Raw genomic sequence first — 22,344 nt, 5'->3', positions numbered from 1 at the left:
ATCCCCAGCCCGCAGACGTAGGGCTCCCCTGTGGAGGACAGGCAGGGCTGGGCCTCGACATTTGGGTATTGTGGGCTGGATTCCAAAGGATGATCTTTAAACATTTTGTTCAACAACTCTTTCATGGGCGGGGATAAACTGACGTTGTGTCAAGAAAAACTGTATGCCTCTCCAACTTCAAAATAGGACATTTATTACATGAATTTATTACAGGAGATTTTCCAAGTCAGACAGCTACTTGGAGGTATATTGAATGATTTAAAATTTAGTTCATAAAGTCAGTCACTCCTTCCCAGTGAGTAGCATTATGTGTGCCTAACAGTTTCAGACCTGTGTCTGCCGGCACCCAACTTGCCAGATCTCCCCTGTGGTTGGTCTCAGCGTTGGTGGAAGGGCCGGTGGCTGCATCTTGCAGCGTTCAGAACCCACCTGCGTTGCCTGATGTGCTCAACGGAGATGGGGTCACACCAGCTGGAGAGGGAAACCTAAGTTAATTTACTCCCGTTTTCACTCTTCCCGAGGATGTTTTGTCGCTTTTATGGACTCTGCCCTCCAGAGTTGCTTGGCTCATTCCGCTTAATCTGTGGTTACAGACTCAGACTAAAAAGATTGAAATCCTTCGAGTAGGGTTTCTCCCTTTGGCATTATTGGCATTTGGGGCTGGAAAATTTTTTGTTCTAGGGGCTGTCTTGTGCATTGGAGGGTTTTAGCAGCATCCCTGACTTCCACCCACTAGATGCAATTGACAGCTGCCCCCACCCTCGCCCCCATCACAGTTGTCACAAACAGCAATGTTTCCAGTCGTACCTGGGGAGCAAAAGTTTCCCCGTTGAGAATCCCTACTTTAGGAAAAGGAAGGAAGGGGTCTTAACATCTTTGTGGGTGCTGAAACCCCAGAAGACCTTTGTCTACAGGGCTGGGTTTTAAATTAGTTCCCAAGGTGTGAAAAGGGAGTCTCAATTTCTAGCCAGTTGACTACAGTTAAGCTTTTAAGCAGTTTAATTTCAGAAAGATGTGTTTGATGATTTTTACTAAGATGAGGCATTAGAAGACTAGAAATAGCTGTTTGGGTTTTTGTTTTTGTTTTTTTAAAATCAGCAAATCAAGGGAGGTTCCAGAAGGGCTCTGACTTTTTCAGGAAATACTTTTCCGAGCAGGGTCTCTGACCTACCATGCTTATGGTTCTTGTGAGACTGGACTCCTGCTCTGGCATTTCTTCATGGAGTGGGCAGTACTGAGGGTCGTGGCTGGGCCCTGTGTGCAGCAGATGGGAATAAATGGGCAGGGGCGAGGTTCCTGTCCCCAGGACGTCCCCAGCCTCCTCTAGGCAGGAGGCTCCAACACTTCAGCAGGAGGGGCAGTGCAAGTGAGGTAAACATGAGTTGAAACAGTTCTGTTGGGATTGGAATGATGGTTCTGGAGCGGTGGTTTTCGAGGTGTACTCTTTTAGCAGCTGATGTTACTTTTTCTTCAAATGACATGTGCAGAAACACAAGGTAAATAAAAAAGGTCAGACCCAAGTTTGAAGGCAGAGTGAAAGAAGGGGCCTGTACCCCACACACCTCATCTCACCTTGGAGCTGACACTTCCAAAGACAATGCACTTCGCATCACCCGTCTGACTGAAAGTGGGCTAATGCGTGGTTGGATAATCTTGTTTTTTTTTTCTCCCCCTGACTGGATCTATCATCTTTTTTCTATTTTAGATAAAAGTAATTTTCAAAACTACAAACCTAAGTGAAGATTATCATGCTGTTCCAATGCTGTGTAATTTTTACTCTCATTCTATGGAAGCAGATTCAGGGGCTGAGAAAATACATATGTATATACATACATACATATACATATTCATTAGGAGTATTTTGATATTTTGTTTTGAAAAACTTAAATATATAGAAAAATAGAGAAAGGAGCCCAACCCCTAGATTTAACAGTTGTCATTATTTTGTCATATTTGCTTCACCTCTTTCTTTAGACCTCTACTGGATAAGAATTTTAAAGAACATACCTACCCTAACAAGGTCTGGGAATATTTCCACCACATTCCCCTTACCCCCACCCCATTCCCTATTCCAGTTCATCTTGCAGACCTGTGTAATTTGAATTTAGTTTGTGAAACCTCCATGAGGGATACAAATTTAATTCGACATACAGACGTACCTATATCTATTTAGTTTATTCTTCGTTCAACACCAATTTGGGGGGGGTGCCTTGATGGGCCGGGGCCTGAGCATACATGATAAGCAAAATGCAACAGACGAAACTTAGCCCCTGCCCTGGGTTTTGTAAGGTGCTTGTCAGGAAAATGAGTTCTCTGCCAGGCTTGCAGGGGGGCTAGCTGGTGAGGAAAAGATGATGGGATGAGGATGAATTTGGAGGTTTGGGGGAGCAAGCCTGCCCACAGTGTGCTGGTCTGATTCTTGTGTTGGTGAAGTGCTTTGTGTCCAACGCCCTGCAGACTTGATGTCCGTGGAGCCTCAGGAGCTGGTATAGCCTGTGTGTGCACATGGCTCAGAAATCACGGCTTTGGCGTTGGCAGGGGACAGCTACGGCGTGGGCAGAGCTGTTAGGCTGGCTCGCAGTTCACTCCCTGCCTTGTAGGGGCGAGTGGAGCCAGTGATCAGAGTTGAGGTATTTGTTTTCTAATTGTTATTACTCTGCTATTATTACAAAACAGCATATAAAAGGACCCAGGAATCTCACGTAAGAAATATCACTCATTGGGGACAGCAGGAGTTTACCTGACACCTTGCTCAGTTCCTGCTATACTTACCCTCCTGTCCTTGGCTTTAGACTCTCTCCTCATTTACTCATCTGAAGAAAGACTGGATTGTTTGCATTTCTGATAGAAGGAAGTATGCCTTCTGTTAATAGTCCATGACGAATGGAACCATTTGGAATGTCCCCTGCCCTACATCCATTTCTCTGTTAGCTCTTTTTTGAAGTGAAAGAAGAGCACTAGAAGAGAAACGGTGTGACAGTGTAGAAGTTTTTATGCTTACTTGACTTCCTTAACTGCAAACCTTATTGGTTAATTAATTAATTAAACCTGATTTTAAAGATTCTATAGCACATGTGTTTTCAGGACAGAAAATAAGCTTAAGTAAGCTTATTTTCAGAAAATAAGCTTAAATAAAATACAGCTTCAAAATACAAACCAGGTGATTTCTCACTAAGTTTAATATTTGATAATGCTTTTTAATGGGCCTTCCTAAGTAGACTACAGCATGATTCACATAATGGGATAAATGGAATATAATGAGTCTAAAAGAGCTACCAGTCCCCAGTTATATATAGAAGCACAGGTTTGTTTTCCAGTGAGGATCATACCAAAGCAGGCAAATATTCTTCTTGAATTTTGTGATTGCTTCTAAAATGAACTCCGTTTATGAATTAGCTTCTTGGCCCCCCAAATAAGTTTATGCTGACAAAAATGGGAGTACCCAATTTTGTACAATGTAATTCAGCTATTACTTGCATACTTGGTGGGTGGTGCTGTGCAAAAGACTTATGTCGAGTTTCTCATCATTAAACATGCCCTGGGAAAGGTGAGGGTGGCTTTCGATAACATCTCTCTTCCCAGAATAAATTGCTTCTTCCTTTACTTTGCACATTGGTAAAAATATTATAGGTTGATAAATATTTTTGCAGTGTGATTGCTTTTCAAAATTGAATTGCAAAGCTGATGCATACGTTGGGAGAGGGGATATTTACAATGGCCTATACCTGATCTTCCCCCTCTTTGGCAGGAAATAACCACGTGTTTACCAGATTACTACAAATGGACTCAGTATCTCTTTATTAAACTCTATGAAGCTGGACTGGCCTATCAAAAAGAGGTAAGTTAAAGTTAGCTATGCTTTTAAGATTCTATAAACCTTCTCCATCTTCTTAGAAGACATCATTGTTAAATAAGGAATAAAATAAACCCTGTTTGCACAGTAGCAGTGAAAATGAACACAACCTCACATTCATGAAATCAATCACAGCGGGCCCAGAGAGTAACTACTGTCTGGCTTAGTTTGGTGCCTCCAGGACAGGGCTTGAGCTTCTTTCACCCTTGAATTCCCAGCACATAACAATGTCTGTAATGAAGTCAAGGAGCAGGCTTAGGAGGAACACGTTTCTCAAATCCTAGCTACCTCTCATAGATGTGTGCCGGCTGGTGACAACCTTTAGGAATCATGGTTTCTCATTTGCTGATGGGTGATAATATCTTCCTTGCCAGGTCTTGGGAGGAGAGGGGTAATATTTAAAGAACAACAAGCACAGTGCCCACACCTAGTGGCCTCCCAAGAAATGGAATGCTTCTTAAAACAGGAGGCCAGTAATAGTAGATAAGCCTTAGATGGCGGGAGTTGAGCGAAAGAGTATCATCACATGGCCTAGAACTGCACCGTCCAGTATGATGATAGCCATTAGCTGCATGTGGTTGCTGAAATTTAAATTTAAAGTAATTAAGATTAAATAATATTAAAAATTCAGGTCCTCAGTCATACTAGCCACATTCACGTGCTGGTAGCTAGTGTTGGACAGCAAAGATATAAAACATTCCCATCATAACAGAATATGCTTCCACATAAGAAAAGTACCAGATAGCACTGGTCTAGAAAATTCAGAAGTACCAAGTAGAAAACTCATTGTACCGTTATACTTTAGATGTTCTCCTTTGACCAGAGGGATTTAATGACATAGAATTATATTTACTTTTCTGTGGGTCACATCACACTGCTTCATCTTGCAAAGAATAGTACTTATAATATCATTATGTTTTAAATATAAAACATTTTACAATCAATATAGAGACTCATATAGAAGGCTCAGTTTAGAATATGAGAATAACACAAAATGTCTTAAACCTTGACAACATAAAAAATAATATAGCTAACAAAAATCAGGAGGTGAAATTGGGAAAGAAAAGTAGAAGCAAGCGTGAGATGATCCCTACATCTTTCATAGCAAGGAGTCATAGATGGAGAATTAGAGATTTATGTCTATTTTTTTTTTTAAGTTGAAAGGTAGCTATTAAAGCTAAAGTTAACAAAGGTAGCAAAAACTAGAATAGGGGTCAGGTGGGAGGAAGGCTGTATGACCGTGCTGAATATCTCATATTACATGGTAGAGGGTCAGCAGAACTGTCTAAAGATAGTATATCAGGGACTTCCCTGGTGGCGCAGTGGTTAAGAATCCGCCTGCCAATTCAGGGGACATGGGTTTGATCCCTGGTCCGGGAAGATCCCACATGCCACGGAGCAACTAAACCCATGCGCCACAACTACTGAGGCTGCACTCTAGAGCCCGCATGCCACAACTGTTGAGCCCATGTGCCGCACTACTGAAGCCCGTGCGCCTAGAGCCTGTGCTCCGCAACAAGGGAAGCCACTACAAGGAGAAGCCCGCACACCGCAACAGAGAGTAGCCCCTGTTCACCACAACTAGAGAAAGCCTGCACACAGCAACGAAGACCTAATGCAGCCCCCCAAAATAAATAAAATTAAATCTTATTAAAAAAAAAAAAAAAAAGAATCTGCCTGCCAATGCAGGGGACATGGGTTCGATTCCTGGTCCGGGAAGATCCCACATGCAGTGGAGCAACTAAGCCCGTGTGCCACAATTACTGAGCCCGCGCTCTAGAGCCCATGAGCCACAACTACTGAAGCCCGTGCGCCTAGAGCCCATGCTCTGTAACGAGAGAAGCCACCACAATGAGAAGCCCGTGCATCGCAACGAAGAGTAGCCCCTGGCTCGCCACAGGTAGAAAAAGCCTGCACTCAACAATGAAGACCCAACGCAGCCAAAAATAATAATTATAATAAAAAAATAAAAATAAAGATAGTATATCAAACTTGAGGTAGTACAATTTTATTACTTAAAGTTATAATAGTAAATACCAGAAGAACTAATTAACAGAACCTGCTAAAAGTAGAGAAGTATTTTAATAACCATTGCAGATAATTATGAATATTCTCCTTTGATACTACACCAAAACTCAACAAGTGGTGGGTTCTTAAAGGTCAGTTGCAATGTTGAATCTAAATATCAATGAACTTTTTGTACTCTGTTATATTAAAATGTGTTGGCCTATTTTACACTTTGAATGAATGTTGTACCCATGCATTATTATTATAATGAAAATAGTTTTGACCTGCAGACCCCTTGAAGGGGTCTCAGGGACCCCAGAGGTTTATGGGCCACACTGTGAGAACCACTGTACAGCGTATACAGTCCCTAACCCACTCTCATCTTTAAATTAAGGATATTAAAATATTGGTTGTTTAAAATATTATGTTGTTATGTTTGTTTTTTTAAAGAGACTATTCCGTCCCCATTAACATTTGGGATGAATTGAGAGTGAGAACTTTGTGGAACTGAGTCATACTGATGTTTAACCACTGTAGAGCCTCCTGGGTCAATTTAATTTCTTAACACACCATAGCTGTTCCTATGCCCAGAGCCCCGTTAGGTGAGGAGTGGTGAGACGAGTACCTGTCCAAAGTGCTGACTGCAACAGACCTTTTGTGTTGTTAAAGCATTATTTTCAGAAGTTAAAAATATGATTCCCATACAAATATAAGATGAACATGTGTCAAGGATTTTATTCAACTCATTAATTAGTGAGAGAATCATTTGTATGTTAAGACTGGTTCAAATGAGGTTTCAAGGAAGGGTGGTTTATAGGGTCACAGGCATGCTGAAATGAATTTGCTAGTAGAATCAAAACTGCTTAATGTCCTTCCTACAAGGCATAAACCTAATTCTGGGGACAATCTTTTCTGTGAGACAGAAATCATTTGCATTGTCATTGCATGGGAGCCATTTGCATCACTCTCAGACAAAAAGCGTTTGCATAGCTCTGAGTTTTCTGCAAGTTAACGTCTTCTTTTCACCTAGCAGGGCTGTAAAATAACTTAAACAATAGTGAATAGGGAGTCAAACAAAGGTACACATCCCTAGAAAATCAGATAATCCCTGGGGGATGTGGGTCTGCTAGCCAATCCCAGCCTACACTTAAGGAGCAATCTCTTTTGCCTGTTTCTATGTTTTAGATAATTTTTCTTAGCAGCATTATTCAATATCCAGAAGCAAAAGGGTAGGAAGAGAGTTGGTGGGAAAATCATCAGATTTCCACTCTAATCAACAGGTTCGGTGCTGATCTAGCAGCCTGGCAGACACCTTCCCAGAAGAGCCTCCCTTGCTCAGGTGGATTATAATTATACCCAAAAGGGGTTTCCACACTGGAATCACCCATGGGTCCAGGCAGAGGGAGTAAGAGATCATGAGCTACATTGTGTATCCCAAGTGATAGCAGGAAGGACAAACAAAAATTGAAGTTATAAGACATGAAAAAGCCACAGCAAAGCAGAGGGCGTCCTGCAGGTAAAACACAGGAAAGAGTGAACAGTTCTTTAAAGAGTGTAAGCAGTGGTACACAGCATCAGTTAGATTAGCCAATGTTACCTATCCTCAGTTGCATAGTTACTATTTGTATGCATGGGGTATGAAATGATGTGACATGTTAATGTAATAGTGTAAACATTTCTTGCATGGAGCCCTTGGTTGTGTAATATCCCTTTACAAGACACTTGATTTTTTTGTATCTATTTATTGTATAGTTAAGCTGACTTTTTGAATATATTGAATGTTTATTATAATATTTCTTCATAGGACACTTGCTTCTCTGTCTCCACACCCGGGGTTTGTTCATGCTGCTTCAGTTCTAAGCACATCAAACTCAAGTAGGAAGCTTAATCTCATCACTATTGGGTTGGATCCAAAGCCAATCACAGACAGCATCTTCGGAGCTGAGTAACTTTTCTGATGATGGAAGGGGTTTCTGGGGCCCCCCACTGCACAACAATGACCATGCTACTGGCTCCAGTAGAGAAGAGAAGATGTTTCTTTCTCCAGAAGAGAAGATATTTCTCTTCTCCCCAGTTGTTTCCAAGTCAGTGTGACACTCCTCCCCACCACCTCACAATCTGCATACCCCTAGGGAATTTGGTCCAGTTTTCCCTCTGACTACTTCTCTCATGGGAACAGACTATTCCTTCCATGTTGCTGCTGCTGTAACAAATTACCACCAACTGGGTCGCTTAAAACAACACAGATTCATTGTCTTACATGTCCATGAAATAGGTCTCTGGGATAAAAATCAAGATGTTGGCAGAGCTGCCTTCATTCTGAAGGCACTAGAGGAGAATCTCTTTCCCTGCCTTGTCCAGCTTCTGGAGGCTGCTTCTGTCATTGACTTTGGACTGCTCTCCAACTTCAAAGCCAGAGCATAGCATCTTGAAATCTCTCTGACCTGTGCTTCCATCATCACCTCTCTTTCTCAGATTCTGAATCTTCTGCCTTCCTCTTTCTCTTATAAGAGCTTTTGTCATTACTTTGGGCCCATCTGGTTAATCCAGGTTAATCTCCCCATCTCGAAATCCTTCATTAATCGTATCTTCAAAGACCCTTTTGCCATGTAGGTAACATATTCACTGGTTACAAGTGACATGGGCATCTGGATTCTGGATGACATAGGATGTGGACATCTTTGGGGTGCAATTGTTCTGCCTACCACCCTCTTCTCCCCACTTCATAGGGTGTTACAAGGGTAAAACAGATGAATGCTTGTGGAGAGCCTGGGATGGTGCCTGGCACAGAGTATGTGCTTAATAAGTGCCTGTCTGTGCGTGCCTGCAGGTACCTGGAGTCATTATGATATTTAAGTTGGAAAAATAGAAAGTTAAAAAAATCCTGAAGGGACTTCCCTGGTGGTGCAGTGGTTAAGAATCTGCCTGCCAACGCAGGGGACACTGGTTCGAGCCCTGGTCCGGGAAGATCCCACATGCTGTGGAGCAGCTAAGCCTGCGCACCACAACTACTGAGCCTGCCCTCTAGAGCCCGCGAGCCACAACTACTGAGCCCGTGTGCCACAACTACTGAAGCCTGCGTGCCTAGAGCCCATGCTCCACGACAAGAGAAGCCACTGCAGTGAGAAGCCCGCGCACCGCAATGAAGGGTAGCCCCCGCTCACCACAACTAGAGAAAGCCCGCATGCAGCAACGAAGACCCAATGCAGCCAAAAAAAAAAAAAAATCCTGAAGCTTCCTGGCTAATTCTAAGGCAGGCTGTCCATGGGAAGGTATCACAGAAAACAATGTAGATTATTTCACGGATTTTCATTTAGAAAGATAACGTTCTTATTGCTAACTAAAACTTGCTAACATTGACAAATGTTTTTGGTGTATTAATGTTTAAAAGTCACTATTAAATGACATGATCTTAAGAAAAAAATCATAAATAGAATGCAAATGTGCACAATTGGTACATTGTTTGAAGATCAGAGTTAGCTCTAATCCAAAGTATTTTTTCCAGGTAGATCTCCTTTTATTGGATAGCCATTTTCAAATTGGCTTTAAAACATAAAACATATTGGGACTTCCCTGGTGGCCCAGTGGTTAAGAATCCACCTTCCAATGCAGGGGTCGCAGGTTTGATCCCTGGTCTGGGAACTAAGATCCCGCACGCCACAGGGCAACTAAGCCCCGCGCGCCACAACTAGAGAGCTTGTGCACCACAACAAAGAGCCTGCGCGCTGCAATGAAAGATCCTGCGTGTGGCAACTAAGACCCAACACAGCCAAAAATAAATAAATTAATTAATTAACAAAATTTTTTAAATTAATAAATAAAAATAAAAACATATCGATATCAGTTAACATTCTATTTCTGGGGTTTATTTCAAAATATAAACTTAAAATTAACATTAGAAAGTTAATTTACTTTAGAAAGACTGCATATAGCATACTTTGTAAAGCATATTTGGCAAAAAATGACTCACATATTAATACTTTTCCTCTAATGGCATTGGCATAACTTCCTTTTTTTAAAAAGAAGATAGCCTTAATTCTTAAATTCAGTTCTGCTACAAGCTGTATAAATGGACATTTAGGGAAAGTATTTTAGCAGAGCATTACAAAACAGAACCGGAGTCTTCAAATATTGTTCTTACAAGCACTGTCCATCAGAATGTTTATTTTCCGTGCAAAAGGGAATCTCTTCTTGCTCTCACAGAACAAAATATTTTCAGCCAAAAGTACGAATATAGGGACCTCTTCTTGGGAGAACATTAATTTCACCTCTTCGGTTTAAAAATAAATTATTCTGTGGATGTAGCTAGTAGAGAGAATGATGCTGTGTTCTACTTGGACATTCTAGAGACCTGTGGAGTGCCGCCTAATTTATGAGTTTGTCTTTGGTTGTCTTCATGATTTCAGTGGCAGCTGTTTATAGTGCTAATTCACCTACCTAAGCTACTTAAAGAAACATGGTGCACAGACAGGCAGCCTCTCTCAGTCTGCCCCCTGGTGGCTTTGGGAGGTGGTGGCAAGTAACAAATAAACTGGCCTTGGGAACCTTCCACCCCCACCCCTTCTGGACTGAGTCCAAATTCAGGCCCATTCTAGATGGAATGGAACAAAATCAATTTTGAGAATTAGATCCTTTAATAAGATCTATATGGTGTTCCTTAATTAAACAAGCTTTTGTCGAGAAAAAAGCTAATAGACCCTGAGAAAATCAATACCCTAAAACATATATTTTACCAGCCTTCTGGAACGTAAAGCTACATGACAGGATACTCAAAAAGCGTCTTCAGTCATATAAAAGCAGAGCTGGAGGAGAAAGAAGCACGGGAAATGATGGAGAGCAGCCAAAGGCCTGAAGAGTGATACCTTGGCCAGGAGACCACAGCATACTAATGGAGGATGTGCTCTAGTTGGGACTGGCACCCTGTGAAATGGGTGAGGGCCAGGGAGGCAAGGGGAAGGATGATTCAGGGGAAGAGGAGGATGAGATGAGAAAGGATGAGGTTTGGAATAGGAAGCCTGCTGGGCAATAGGCACCACAGCTGCTGTGTTGCAGAGAGGAGAGCTGATAAACTCAAAATCAGGATGAAATTGCCTTAAGAATCCCCGATGGACCCCATAGTCACTCACACCTCCAAGAGCCTAACAGCCAAGAAGGGGAGGGGGAGGAGGCAAAAATGATGCAGCACCCACAGTCACGGTACAAAACTGACCCTGTGAGCATGGCCGATTCTTGTTTAGAATCGTGTTGTGATGTGCATTTCTTAAATGCTTTCTGAAAGCTTCCCACAGATCACTCAAACAAACAAAAAAATGTTAATCTTAGTGTTTAACTCTTGATCAACCGGGGAAGTTCTCTTATTTGGGATGGCTCATTCTGTGATGTTGCCAGATAACTTGTGTGAGGGAAGCAGTGGGCAAAATCGACTAGAGTCCAGTCTTTTTGCAAGTGTTTTAATGATTTCAGTATTGATTTAAAGTTGATTTCAAAATACAGAGATAGGCTGTATTTTACTAATAAGACTAGTTAACTATAAGGAGCATGGAGTTGGCTTCAGGAGGTGATAGAGACCAGAATCAACCAGCATAGTGACTGCAGTCAGTGAAGTTGTTCAGAAAGTATATTCTATGTAGCAAGACTGTGCTTGCTTAAAAATCAGGACATCGGGCGTCCCTGGCGGCGCAGTGGTTGAGAGTCCACCTGCTGATGCAGGGGACACGGGTTCGCGCCCCCGTCCGGGAGGATCCCACATGCCGTGGAGCGGCTGGGCCCATGGGCCATGGCCACTGAGCCTGCGCGTCCGGAGCCTGTGCTCCGCAACGGGAGAGGCCACAACAGCGAGAGGCCCGCGTACCGCAAAAAAAAAAAAAAAAAAAAATCAGGGCATCTATCAAAGTAAGTGTTCAAAATGTGAAAACCCAAGAATGCCAGATGAGAGAAGACAGACTGTGGCTTGAGGGGAAGCTGTAGGATAGAGACCATTACGTAAGAGAGGAGACCCGGAGAAAGGTATTTGGGAAGCAACTCCAGGGCTTCAAGAGGCCACAGGTGCTGTGCACCCTAGCCCCCACAGGCCCTACATTTTGACCACCCATGGGTTTACCGCCAGCAGAAAGGCTGAGTCTGAACCCTGAAACTCTGTGCTTGAGGTGGATCGCAGTCCTGGGAAGAAAAGAAATGCTTTTGTCTCCTGGCCAAGGCATCACTCTTCAGGCTTTGTGCATTCTCACAAGGATGCATCTTTGATTTGAGACTTTATTTCCTTTTGTGTTTTTCCTCTTCTGTCCCGCCCCCAAGACTTTCATCAGGGGGAAAAATTGCTTTTGTGTTTTGCTTTTATTTGTCTTTTGTTCGTTACCAGGGTTTTATTGCATTTTGTAACCTGGAGTCTGAGAGATGCCAGGCCATGTGGGAATGTTGATAAGAAAATAAAGTCCTATTTGTTTTTGCAATCTGCAGTGCTGAGTGTTTGCTTCTCCATGTCACCTGCACGGGGCAGGAGACAGAGGTGAAGGCATATAGGGCTTTTTTCCCTCCCTTTCATACTTTATACCATTTTAGTTGTACATGGGGTTTTTTTGGGGGTGGGGGTGGTGCCTTTGAAGGAGCTGTCCTTGTTACTAAACAATACTTGGCTCTTTCTTTTTATCTTTTATTTTAAGTGGTGTCCTTCCCCCTAACCCCTAATATGGGCAATGATAATAGATAAGTAAGTCACCCTTGGTTTATTCACCTCAAGTTTTTAGGTCTAAGGTAATTTGTCCTATATTTTGTCTATCTCTATTTATGAATTCAAGGATTTGGGGGGCCCTAGAATCAGGGGAGAAAATCATTCAATGCATGTCTTTCCCACTCTGACTCTAGGCTTCACAGGCTTAAGGTTTTCAGTGGATGTACTACTTTTTAGTTGTAAAATCACAACCCATAGATGGGTTAGCCTCTCCTCCAGTTCTACTTTTTATGTAATTTTTAGATATGTCTCTGAATCAGTCAGGGTCCCAGCAGGAAAAAGAGGGCCTACCTGAAAGCAGTCATTGAAGAAAATGTAATGGAAATACTGTCTCTGGGACTTCCCTGGAGGTCCAGTGGTTAAGACTTTGCCTTCCAATGCAGGGGGTGCAGGTTCGATCCCTGGTCGGGGAGCTAAGATCCCACATGGTTCGCGGCCAAAAAAGCCAGAACATAAAACAGAAGCAATATTGTAACAAATTCAATAAAGACTTTAAAAAAAAAAGAATGGTCCACATCAAAAAAAAGAAAAAAGACTGTCTCTGTGCAGAGTTCAGGGAAACCCACAAGGGATGGTCAAGCCCCTGGCACTGGGAACAGAAGGAAGCTTTTGCCCACCCCAGGAGGCAGGGGTGACATCAGGAGCCGTTACTGGAACTGGGAGAGCAGTGGCTGGGGTAATAGGAGAGGCCTGCCCAGCGGGGGCTGTGGCCCAGCTGGGAAGAAGCCAGGGTGCCTCTCATTGGTTGAACCCAGCCAGAGGGCAAGGGTCCTGGTTAATGTAGGCACAGGGGACAGCTTCTTGGGGTACAGAACAGAGTAGAAAGAGGATTTGGACGGGCAAATTGACAACATTCAGCACAATCTCTTATTAAAATTGCTTATTAAAATTTGAAAAAACAATGTGTATTTTACTGCCTAAACATGTCTCTGTACTCATTGCCTTCTGTGTACTCACTTGTACCTACATGTCATAAAGGAGTGAATGTAGATGGCAGAGGTATTTTAAATGAAAATAGAGATGAATTAGAACTCTATGTAGAGAAACTTCATGATGGTTAAGACTACATGTTCTATCAGCCAAAGAAATCTATGGAGATAGATCTCAGAATATTGTTACCTTTTGGGGGGACAGATGTTGATTGGGAGAAGGCACGACAGAATTTTCTGGGTTGCTGGGAATGTTCTATGTCTTGGTATGAGTGATGGTAGAAATTGATTGAGCTGTACCCTTAAGATTTATCCACATTACTCTATGTATGTTGTACCTTAATTTAAACAGAAGTTTTCAAAAATTGCAAAAATGTTTACAGTTCCTAGAGACCTGAGTTCCTACCTTGCTATCTCTGCCACTTACTGACTGTGTGACCTTAGGCAAGTTATTTAATCTCTCTGTTCCTTAACTTCCTCCTCTGCAATATGGGGATAATAATATTCTTACCTCAAAATGTTGTCATGAGGATTAGAAGAGCCAACCTTAGGAAAGCACTTAGCACAGCATCTGGCACATGGTAATCTCTCGGTAAGTGTTAGCTCTTTACATTAAAATAAATACATTTTTTCCCCTAAAATAACCCAATTCTGCTAAGTTCTAGGTACCATTTTTTCTTCTTTTCCTCTGTTTACTAAAATTTCCAATCTGCAAGTCCATCCTTTCATATAAGCAGATTCCAAACTTGAGTTAGACCCATGCTTAGAGCCTCCCTTCCCAAGCCTATTCTAATAAAATGAAAGCACAGAGGCAGTTCACATTCTTTTTTTACACCTTGCTAGTGGCTTCCTTGCCAAGTGATGCTCCAAGGAGATGCACTCAAGTCTCAGAGCAGAGATACTGCCTTTGCAGACCCTCTCACATGTAAGGAACCTCAATATGATCCTATTCAGTATACTTACCGGATTGCATTATTTTGTTTCATGAATTATAACAGGCCTTGGTTAACTGGGACCCAGTGGATCAAACAGTGCTTGCCAATGAGCAGGTGGATGAACGTGGCTGTTCGTGGCGTTCTGGAGCAAAGGTGGAACAGAAGTACCTCAGACAGTGGTTTATTAAGACAACTGCTTATGCAAAGGTGAGTGTCAGCCTGGAGGCTCCCCAGTAATGCGTACGTGTTGGCAGGCAGCACCAAGGTCTTCTCGGTATTGGAGAGCCTCACTGTTGGGGGTGAACTCTAGTTAGAGCTGTTAGAGCCATGGGTGTGCAGACAGGAAGCACATGAACCTCAGGGTCACTCACGTAGAGGTTGATGGGTTTGGGTCTTTCAGTTGGAAATCAAGAATAGCACCTGGGGGTCATTGTAGGCCATTGTTTGCTGACCTTTCAACAAATCATTGTACTGCCATAGAGGCCAAAAAACATTCATCTTCATCTGCAATTATATCAACAATAAAGCTAGAAAGGAAGAAAGTATCTTCACCTGTGCAGTTCTAGTAAGACCTCCAGAAAGACAGAATGACATTTCAGAGGGTCCAGAGAAGACCATCTAAAAGGAATGAAGAGATGGCCAGTCTCCATGAGGGAAGGCCGGGGTGAAAGTGAACTAAGCCAGGAACCAAAGCTTTGGACTTTAACTCTTGTTGTGTCTCTGATTAATAGTGTAAACTGATGCAAGTCCCTGCACCTCAGTTTCCTCATCAATAAAAGGAGAGGGTGCGACCAAGTGGTCTTTAAGGTGCCTCTGGCTTTTTATGTTTTCAGGAATTCAAGGCAAACCCAACCATTGAAAGGGGGAGCTTGCTTACTAAATCACCAATAGCCTGGGCAAAATAACTTGTTCTGGGTATGCCAGAACCATTCTGTGCAAGATATTCTTTGAGCCTACCATGTTTCAGGGTATGGAATTGAGTGATCACTCCCTGAAACTCCAGAGAAAAGTGGTTAGAGCACATCAGGGGCATTTCCCATGGCAATTTGATAATCTCTGTATTAGCATAAGACAGGAAGTAAGCAGGATCTGAAAAGGTAAAGGCATCATGAAGGGCTACTGATGGTATGTCATGGTAGTTCTTACCCTGGGGTAGTCACCATACAAAGGATATTTGGACCTTTCCATAGTAGCCCATGAGTTGCTCCATCACCGAGAGGGTACTGGACTGAAATGGACTTTGGGTCAGATCCAATACTGCACTTCTTATATGCAAAGAAAGCACAAGTTATAAATAACCTCTGATCACTATAAAACTTTGCTGAATTAGAACTGTAGTACACCAGCTCACCATACCAATGCCATATGGTTATATGACCTCTAGTTCTCTCACTCAAAAGACATGTCTTAAATGAGACTGTTTTCCCTTTTTAATTTATTCAGAATGTAGCATATGGATTTGGAAAACTACTAATTAGAACTTGTTAACATAATGCCTTACTCCTTTTAAGCACACTAGTAGTATTGAGAGACTGAATAATAAGAAGAAAGCTGAGGACATTGCTTTCTATAACATCCCAGGCAGTGAGAGCCCCTACTTGCTGACAGTTGGGGTCGACTGCATTACTGGGAGGCATGCCAGGTCACCTCGAGGACCTGTCAGATGACTCTGTAATAGGCACTGGTGGAAAGGCCACCTAATTGTCCTCTGCCTCTAATTGGAAATGTAATAACCTAACTGAGTGGCATTATTCTTTAAACTGTCAGCTGTGAATTTTCAGCTCTTCAGCAGAAATGGTTAGTTACCATGGTGACTTGCATGGTTCTTGCTGAACTCCAGTGAAGAATTATTGCAAAAGCTGAGTTTGGAGGTCAACACTTGATTTGCCCTGAAAATCAGGAGAAGAGGGGGTGGCATGGGAGGTAGGGGTGGGCAGAAATCCATGTTCACTGCAGGTCCTTGGCTGAGGGCTGCACATGCACAAAGCAAGACTTCATAAGGCCTAATAGAAAATGATTACTATGAGATTGAGAGGAGAACAGAGATACCAAGGGACTGCACAGTGCTCTGAAACCTTGGAGTTATGGCTCAGCCAAAAGTACTCAGTTGAGACCTCAGAAAGGCTATATATTACAAGTGTGGATGACACCCTAGGACCAAGGACAAAATTAAAATAGACTCACCTTAATTAAAAATAAAAGTAAGCCTGACAGTTTCAAAAGGAACTTTCAGAACAAAACTCAACACCTTTAAAAGGAAACATAATCCAGACTTTCTGCAAGGTTGGTTTCATCTGCAATGTCTAACATATAATAAAAAAAAATTACTAGACTTGCAAAGAATCAGGAAATTGTGACTCATAATAAAGGGGGGGAAAATGGAGTCAGCCCAATAGAAATAGGTCCTGAGATAATGGAACTTAAAGGAAAAGATGGTCATAATGAGTGGACAGGGGAATCTCTGAAGAGAAATGGAAACTTTTTTAAAAAAACTGGAAATCTAGAACAGAAAAGTGCAACTTCTAAAATGGAAAATTTATTGTTTGAGCTGCAGAGGGATGAGTAAGGGTTAAGTAGGCCATAAAGCTATAGGGGAACCCCCATCCCCCCACACAGAGAACATAACAAGTGGTAGCCCTAAAACAGAAATGGATATGACAGGTTTGAGAAGCTGAAATAATGACAGTATACCTGAAACTAAGAGAGCCAAGAGGAAAAACTCAAGATAGGGCTGGAGAACCTGACTAGGTGGTTAGGGGCCAGATCAGGCAATGCCTTTTAGGTCTTAAGAAATATGTACTTTATCATGGGGTCCCTGAGAAGCCATTAAAGGATTCTAAGGAAGGGAATGACATGGTCAGATTTGTGCTTTTATAAATTCACTGTGGAAAGGGCAAGTGTGGGTGCAGAGAGACTAGTTAGGAGGTTATTGCAATGGTCCAGGCATGCATAACTTAGACTTAGATGGTAGTGGAAAGAGATGGGTAGGTTAGAAAAATATTCAGATGGTGAAATCTGTAGAACTTGGTGATAATGAATGAGAGTATGTAGGAGATGATGTCATCAAGAAAGACCCTGGGGCTTCCCTGGTGGCGCAGTGGTTGAGAATCTGCCTGCCGATGCAGGGGACACAGGTTTGTGCCCCGGACTGGGAAGATCCCACATGCCGCAGAGCGTCTAGGCCCGTGAGCCATGGCCGCTGAGCCTGTGCGTCCGGAGCCTGTGCTCTGCAACAGGAGAGGCCACAGCAGTGAGAGGCCCGCGTGCCGCAAAAAAAAAAAAAAAGAAGAAGAAGAAAGACCCTGACTTGGACACGAAGTGAATGATTAAGTGATTAAGCTACTCACTGGGATAGGGAGTCCTGGAAGAGACATAGTCCTGACCCTTTTGAGTTTGCAATGGCCATGAGTCATTTGAGTAGAGTTGTAGAAATAAATGATGCTTGAATAAATGGGTCCAAAACTTCAAAGAAGATCAAATGAGATAGGACATCTACTTTAAAACCTGGTATGACAGTAATAGTGTTGAGTTAGTGATGAGGTCCTATTTAGATAAGGATGAGATATTGAGTCAACAATGCTTTTAGCTGCAAGTAAATAAAAACCCAAGCAGTAGCTTAACAGATGGGAGGTTACTTCCCACACAAGAAGTCCCAGTTGCTGGGACCAAATTGGGAGAGGGCTGTGAGTTGGCATTTCTGTGATTCTCATGACCTTTCCTTCCTACCTATCACTCATGGTTGCAAGATGGCTGCTGCAGATCAGACATCACGCTTCCATTCAAGACAGAAAGAAGCAAAAGAGGCAGTGTGAGTGACTAGAATGCAAGAACTTTCCCACAAACCCACAGCCAATTTCCACTGATGTTCTGTTAGCCCTGGTTGTGTCATGTGACTACACCCAGCTTCAAGGAAAACTAGGAAAGCAGGCTCAGGCTTTTTAGCTTCTATAGTCAAGATGGTTGGGGGAAGGGGATGGGGAATGGGTGCTGGGATGGCCAGTGAGCTGTGCCTGCCACAGTTATCTTTAGAGCTCTGTATTTACATCTAGTTTTGCAGCTCTGAGGGCTGCCTCTGTGATGTACAGCTGGTGGTCTGCTTGGGAGCATGGCTGTGAAGGAGCCCTCCTTTCATTCACTTAACTTCCAAATTATAAAGACGATGCCTGATGTAAAAATTACAGGGAACCCTGAAATATGAGTCCTTTATTAAGGCTGTTCTGTGACGTATTTGATTTTCCTCCCTTTACCCCCCACCCAGTCTTCCTAGGATTGTTTGCTTTGTGAAACGTTAAAGGTGATTTCAGCCACTCGTTCTGTGAAAAAGAAAACTGGCAGTAGGAGTATCTGAAGAAAATGAATTAGTCTTGGCAGAGATGTGTGGGAGGGTTCTTATGGGCAGCACCACGAGGTGAGAGCAAGGGCAGGAGGGCGGATTGGAGACGTACATACAGAAAGCAAGAGGGATTCAGAGCCGGATGGAACGAACACTTCAGTTCCTGACAACAGGGTGGCGATTGGAAGGTGAGACAAATAGACAGCTTCCCGTTTGAACTTTCCTGATAGATTTGTGGTTTTGGTTTCCATGCAGCTTCCTGTAGCCCCCAGAGGCTGACTTCTCGCAGGCCCTCGGCTGCTGGGGCACTATACATGGACTCCTCTTTGGCGTTAAGATGGGCATAATCATGCCCTGATGGTGCTTAGTCAATATGCCCACACCAAACTGGTGCTTCTGTTTTCTAAGTTTCCAGGAGTTACCCGGCAACTGCTAGAATGTGAACCAAGTCTGTGATCACCTCCCACTTCCTATCTGCTTGCCCCTGATCTGATCAGGTCTCAGGCTTTCACTTACAGCATCTTACTGAACCTTCACATTATTCTTTAGAGGGTAGATACGCCTGTTATCCCTGTTTTACTGATGAGGAAACTGAGGCTCACACTGGTCATAAGTAACAGAGCTGGGATTCAATTCCAGGTGCTTGAGCTCTTAACTGGCAGTCTGTGCCACTTCTCAGGTAGCCTGAATTCATTCTTTCTCTCCCCAGCTGTGTTCTTGACTAGGTGCTAAGAATACAGGTGAGAAAACTGAGGTCCCTGCTCTTTGGGAGCTTGGAGGCTAGTGCAGGAGACATTCGCAGACATGAGAGGTCACAGCCCTTGGGATCAACATCACATTGCAGGGGAGTGCAGAGGATGCGCGGAAAAGCCCCAGCTCTACCCTGTGGTCTGAGGAGGTATCACAAGATGGTGATGAAGGATGGGAAGTGCAGAATATCTGTAAGGGAGCGTTTTGTTGCCTCCCAGACATGCAGGAAACTTCACGCTTCACAAGTATTTCCAAGTAGAATTTCTGCTGGCAAGAAGCAGATGGGCAACAGTGAGCCCTTATGAAATCAGGGAGGATGGGAGGTAGTAAGCCACCCATTTCCCTGCCCCCTCTGCACCTCTCATCTTGGTTTCATGTTGCACTTGTGGGTCAAGTAGAGACGCCTTTACCAGAACGCACTGGTCTGGTTGGACACCGCAAAGAGTGAAACTGTGGAGTTGGAGAGCCACGGAGGTGAGGGAAGGGAATGAGGCTTATGACAGGAGCTCTTTGGGGAGGTGGAGGAGGAGGCTGGAGCAGAAGGACAGCCCTGGAGGAGCAGCGGTCCAAGGATCTAGTCCCCTGGGTGCCCCTGGCTGCTTAAGAGTCCCCTGCACTCTGAAATGGGGACCCTTGGGCCCCCTTGTTCTAATCCCGAGGTCTTGAGTTCCCTGTGAAAGCATTTGGCTGTCTCCTGGAAAGCGGGCTGTCGCCTGGCTTTCTGCTTCTACCCTCAGGTCCTCTCCCAGCCTCAGAACAGAGAGAGTGCCAGGAAGCACCTCCTCGTAACAGCATGCAAGTCCTCCTGTGCTCTCAGAAAACTTTGCAAAGGGATTGATCAGTGAGGTTTGGCGACTTGACCCCACCTTGTCCCCCCAAAAAGACCCTTGGCCCCAGTGTCGCCTGCTGTGTGTTCAGCCTGGCCCTTCACACGGTGGGCATGTGCACAGATTAGATGTTGGCCGAGGAAGCAAAGTTTCTGAGAACCAAGAGGAGCAAGTGAGAAACGTTTAAGGAACTGTCAGCTTCTCTGCAGAGCGGTTGGGATAAAAAGCCGTGAGGATCCAGATCAGGGCCAGATTTAACAACGCTAATGCTGAGGTGTATCTACTGTGAGGGTTAGGGTTAAGCCCAGTGGCTTTAAAGCTGTTACTGCGTTCACCCCCACCGTGCCCCTCTGTGGCCAGTAAGGGCTGAGGGTGGCCTTATTCCTCCCTCCTTGTAAAAAGCAGTTTATCAGCTCCTGCGTGGTAGTGGGGGCAGAGCCCATACGGCTCTGGACCCCAGGACTCAGACCAGCGCTCAGACGCAGCCTCGGAGCCAGCTTCCTGCCCGAGTTCTCCCCCAGGCCCCGGCTGTCTCTCCTTTTGGAAGCAGCAGACTCTGCTCCCATCCCCAGGATCTGGTTTTGACTCCCTGTCTCACAGAGCTAATTAATTGTTAAATTCTGCTCCTTCTTACATAATACTTCCTTCTGTTCTCTGTTTAACCTGCCTCTCCGGGATCTTTTCTCTTCTAAACCATGAGCCGAACTCTACTCTTCACCTTCCGTCCTGTCCTCTCAGTCCTCCTCAGGGTGATCATTGGCTGGTGCCAAGGAGCGCAGTGAAGTCCTTCTGGGGGTGGGGGTGGGAGGGGGACAGAGGCGAAAGGAAAGTAGGTGATTTGAGGCTGACAGTCCCCGGCACTTTGCAGGCGAGCGAGAGGCCGCCTGGGGTGTATCAGGAGACTTGCACGCCAACCTCCCTCCCGGCCCGCAGCCCCAGCCAAGGGGACAGGCTCCTTAATGCCAGCTGGGGCTGAAGGTGAGACTGCTGGGAGAAGGTCGCCGGCTGGCTCTGAGCAGGCCTTCGGGATAACTTCTGCCTGGAAGAGCTCACTAGAGTTCGTGCAGGGCTAGCTTCCAGCTCTGGATTTGGAAACCATGGTATTTCATGACAGAACAGGCAATGAGATTTCCTGTCCCCTAAATGCAGTACCTTCCTGCCTGTCTTGGGAATGTCCCCCACCAATGCCTATCACATCTGTATGTGGCCTCTATTAGGTCAGGTCTCTAGGGCCACCTTATTTCCTCACCCCAGAGTTCTTGCCCACACCCTGTCCCTCCCATCAGGGAACTGAAGACAGCCCTGCCTGCACACCCACTCCAGAGTGTGTGAGAATGAATGAGAACTTCTGAAGGAAGGAGACACAGTCTCCAGCTTGGCACACATACTCTGCAAGCCGGAAGGTTTCCTTTTTTGTTTGTTTCAAGATGGAATGATTGCAAGGGGAAAATGGGAGAAATACATTAATAATATATTTCTTATTGTGTATTGACAATGAAATAAATTATAAATTTGATTAGGAAAAAAAAAATGAACAAAGTAAATATTATGTCTTGCTCTTAAACCCTTAGTAGCCTTTCTGAGCTCCCAGCCAGGTTCTTTAGGAGTGTAAAGGCCACCTTCTTTCTCAAGGTGTTAGCCTGGACTCCGTGGGAGGAAAGAGATTGATTAGCACCTTGTTGGGGGCAGTCCCTGGTTGTGCTCAGGAGGGCTAGTGAGTGTCACCAACGAACTCCTTTAACTTAGGGAGTCATCTGAATTTTAACACTAGAAGAAACCCGAGAGAACATTGTGCAGGCTCCCCAACATTAGGCTCAGTCTCCTGTGCTTTCTAATCACTGTCCTGATCTGAAAAACATAAAAGCCAACAAAAAAAATACCTCGTGCCTGCCTTTACTGCTGCCAGAAATTACAAAGTCAGTATGATGTCTAAAAAGGAAGGGAGGGCTTCCCTGGTGGCGCAGTGGTTGAGAGTCCGCCTGC

General features: G+C 44.0%; 1 protein-coding gene across 12 annotated transcripts in view; it reads left to right on the top strand.

Moving 5' to 3' along the window:
- LARS2 (leucyl-tRNA synthetase 2, mitochondrial) overlaps positions 1-22,344 on the top strand; it is a 175,632-nt gene that overhangs the window by 59,094 nt on the left and 94,194 nt on the right. For all 12 annotated transcript variants that reach the window (XR_008615644.1, XR_008615643.1, XR_008615638.1 and 9 more), the window contains 2 exons: positions 3,749-3,838; positions 14,515-14,658. Coding sequence is in view for 3 of the 12 variants with exons in the window: in XM_024123821.3 (XP_023979589.1) it covers positions 3,749-3,838; positions 14,515-14,658 (234 nt within the window). In the remaining 9 variants the exon portion in view is untranslated. The remainder of the gene's footprint in view (positions 1-3,748; positions 3,839-14,514; positions 14,659-22,344) is intronic.

The sequence above is a fragment of the Physeter macrocephalus genome, chromosome 18 (genome assembly GCF_002837175.3).
Source record: "Physeter macrocephalus isolate SW-GA chromosome 18, ASM283717v5, whole genome shotgun sequence".
Classification (NCBI taxonomy): Eukaryota; Metazoa; Chordata; class Mammalia; order Artiodactyla; family Physeteridae; genus Physeter; species Physeter macrocephalus.
This window is presented reverse-complemented; position numbering and strand designations above follow the sequence as displayed.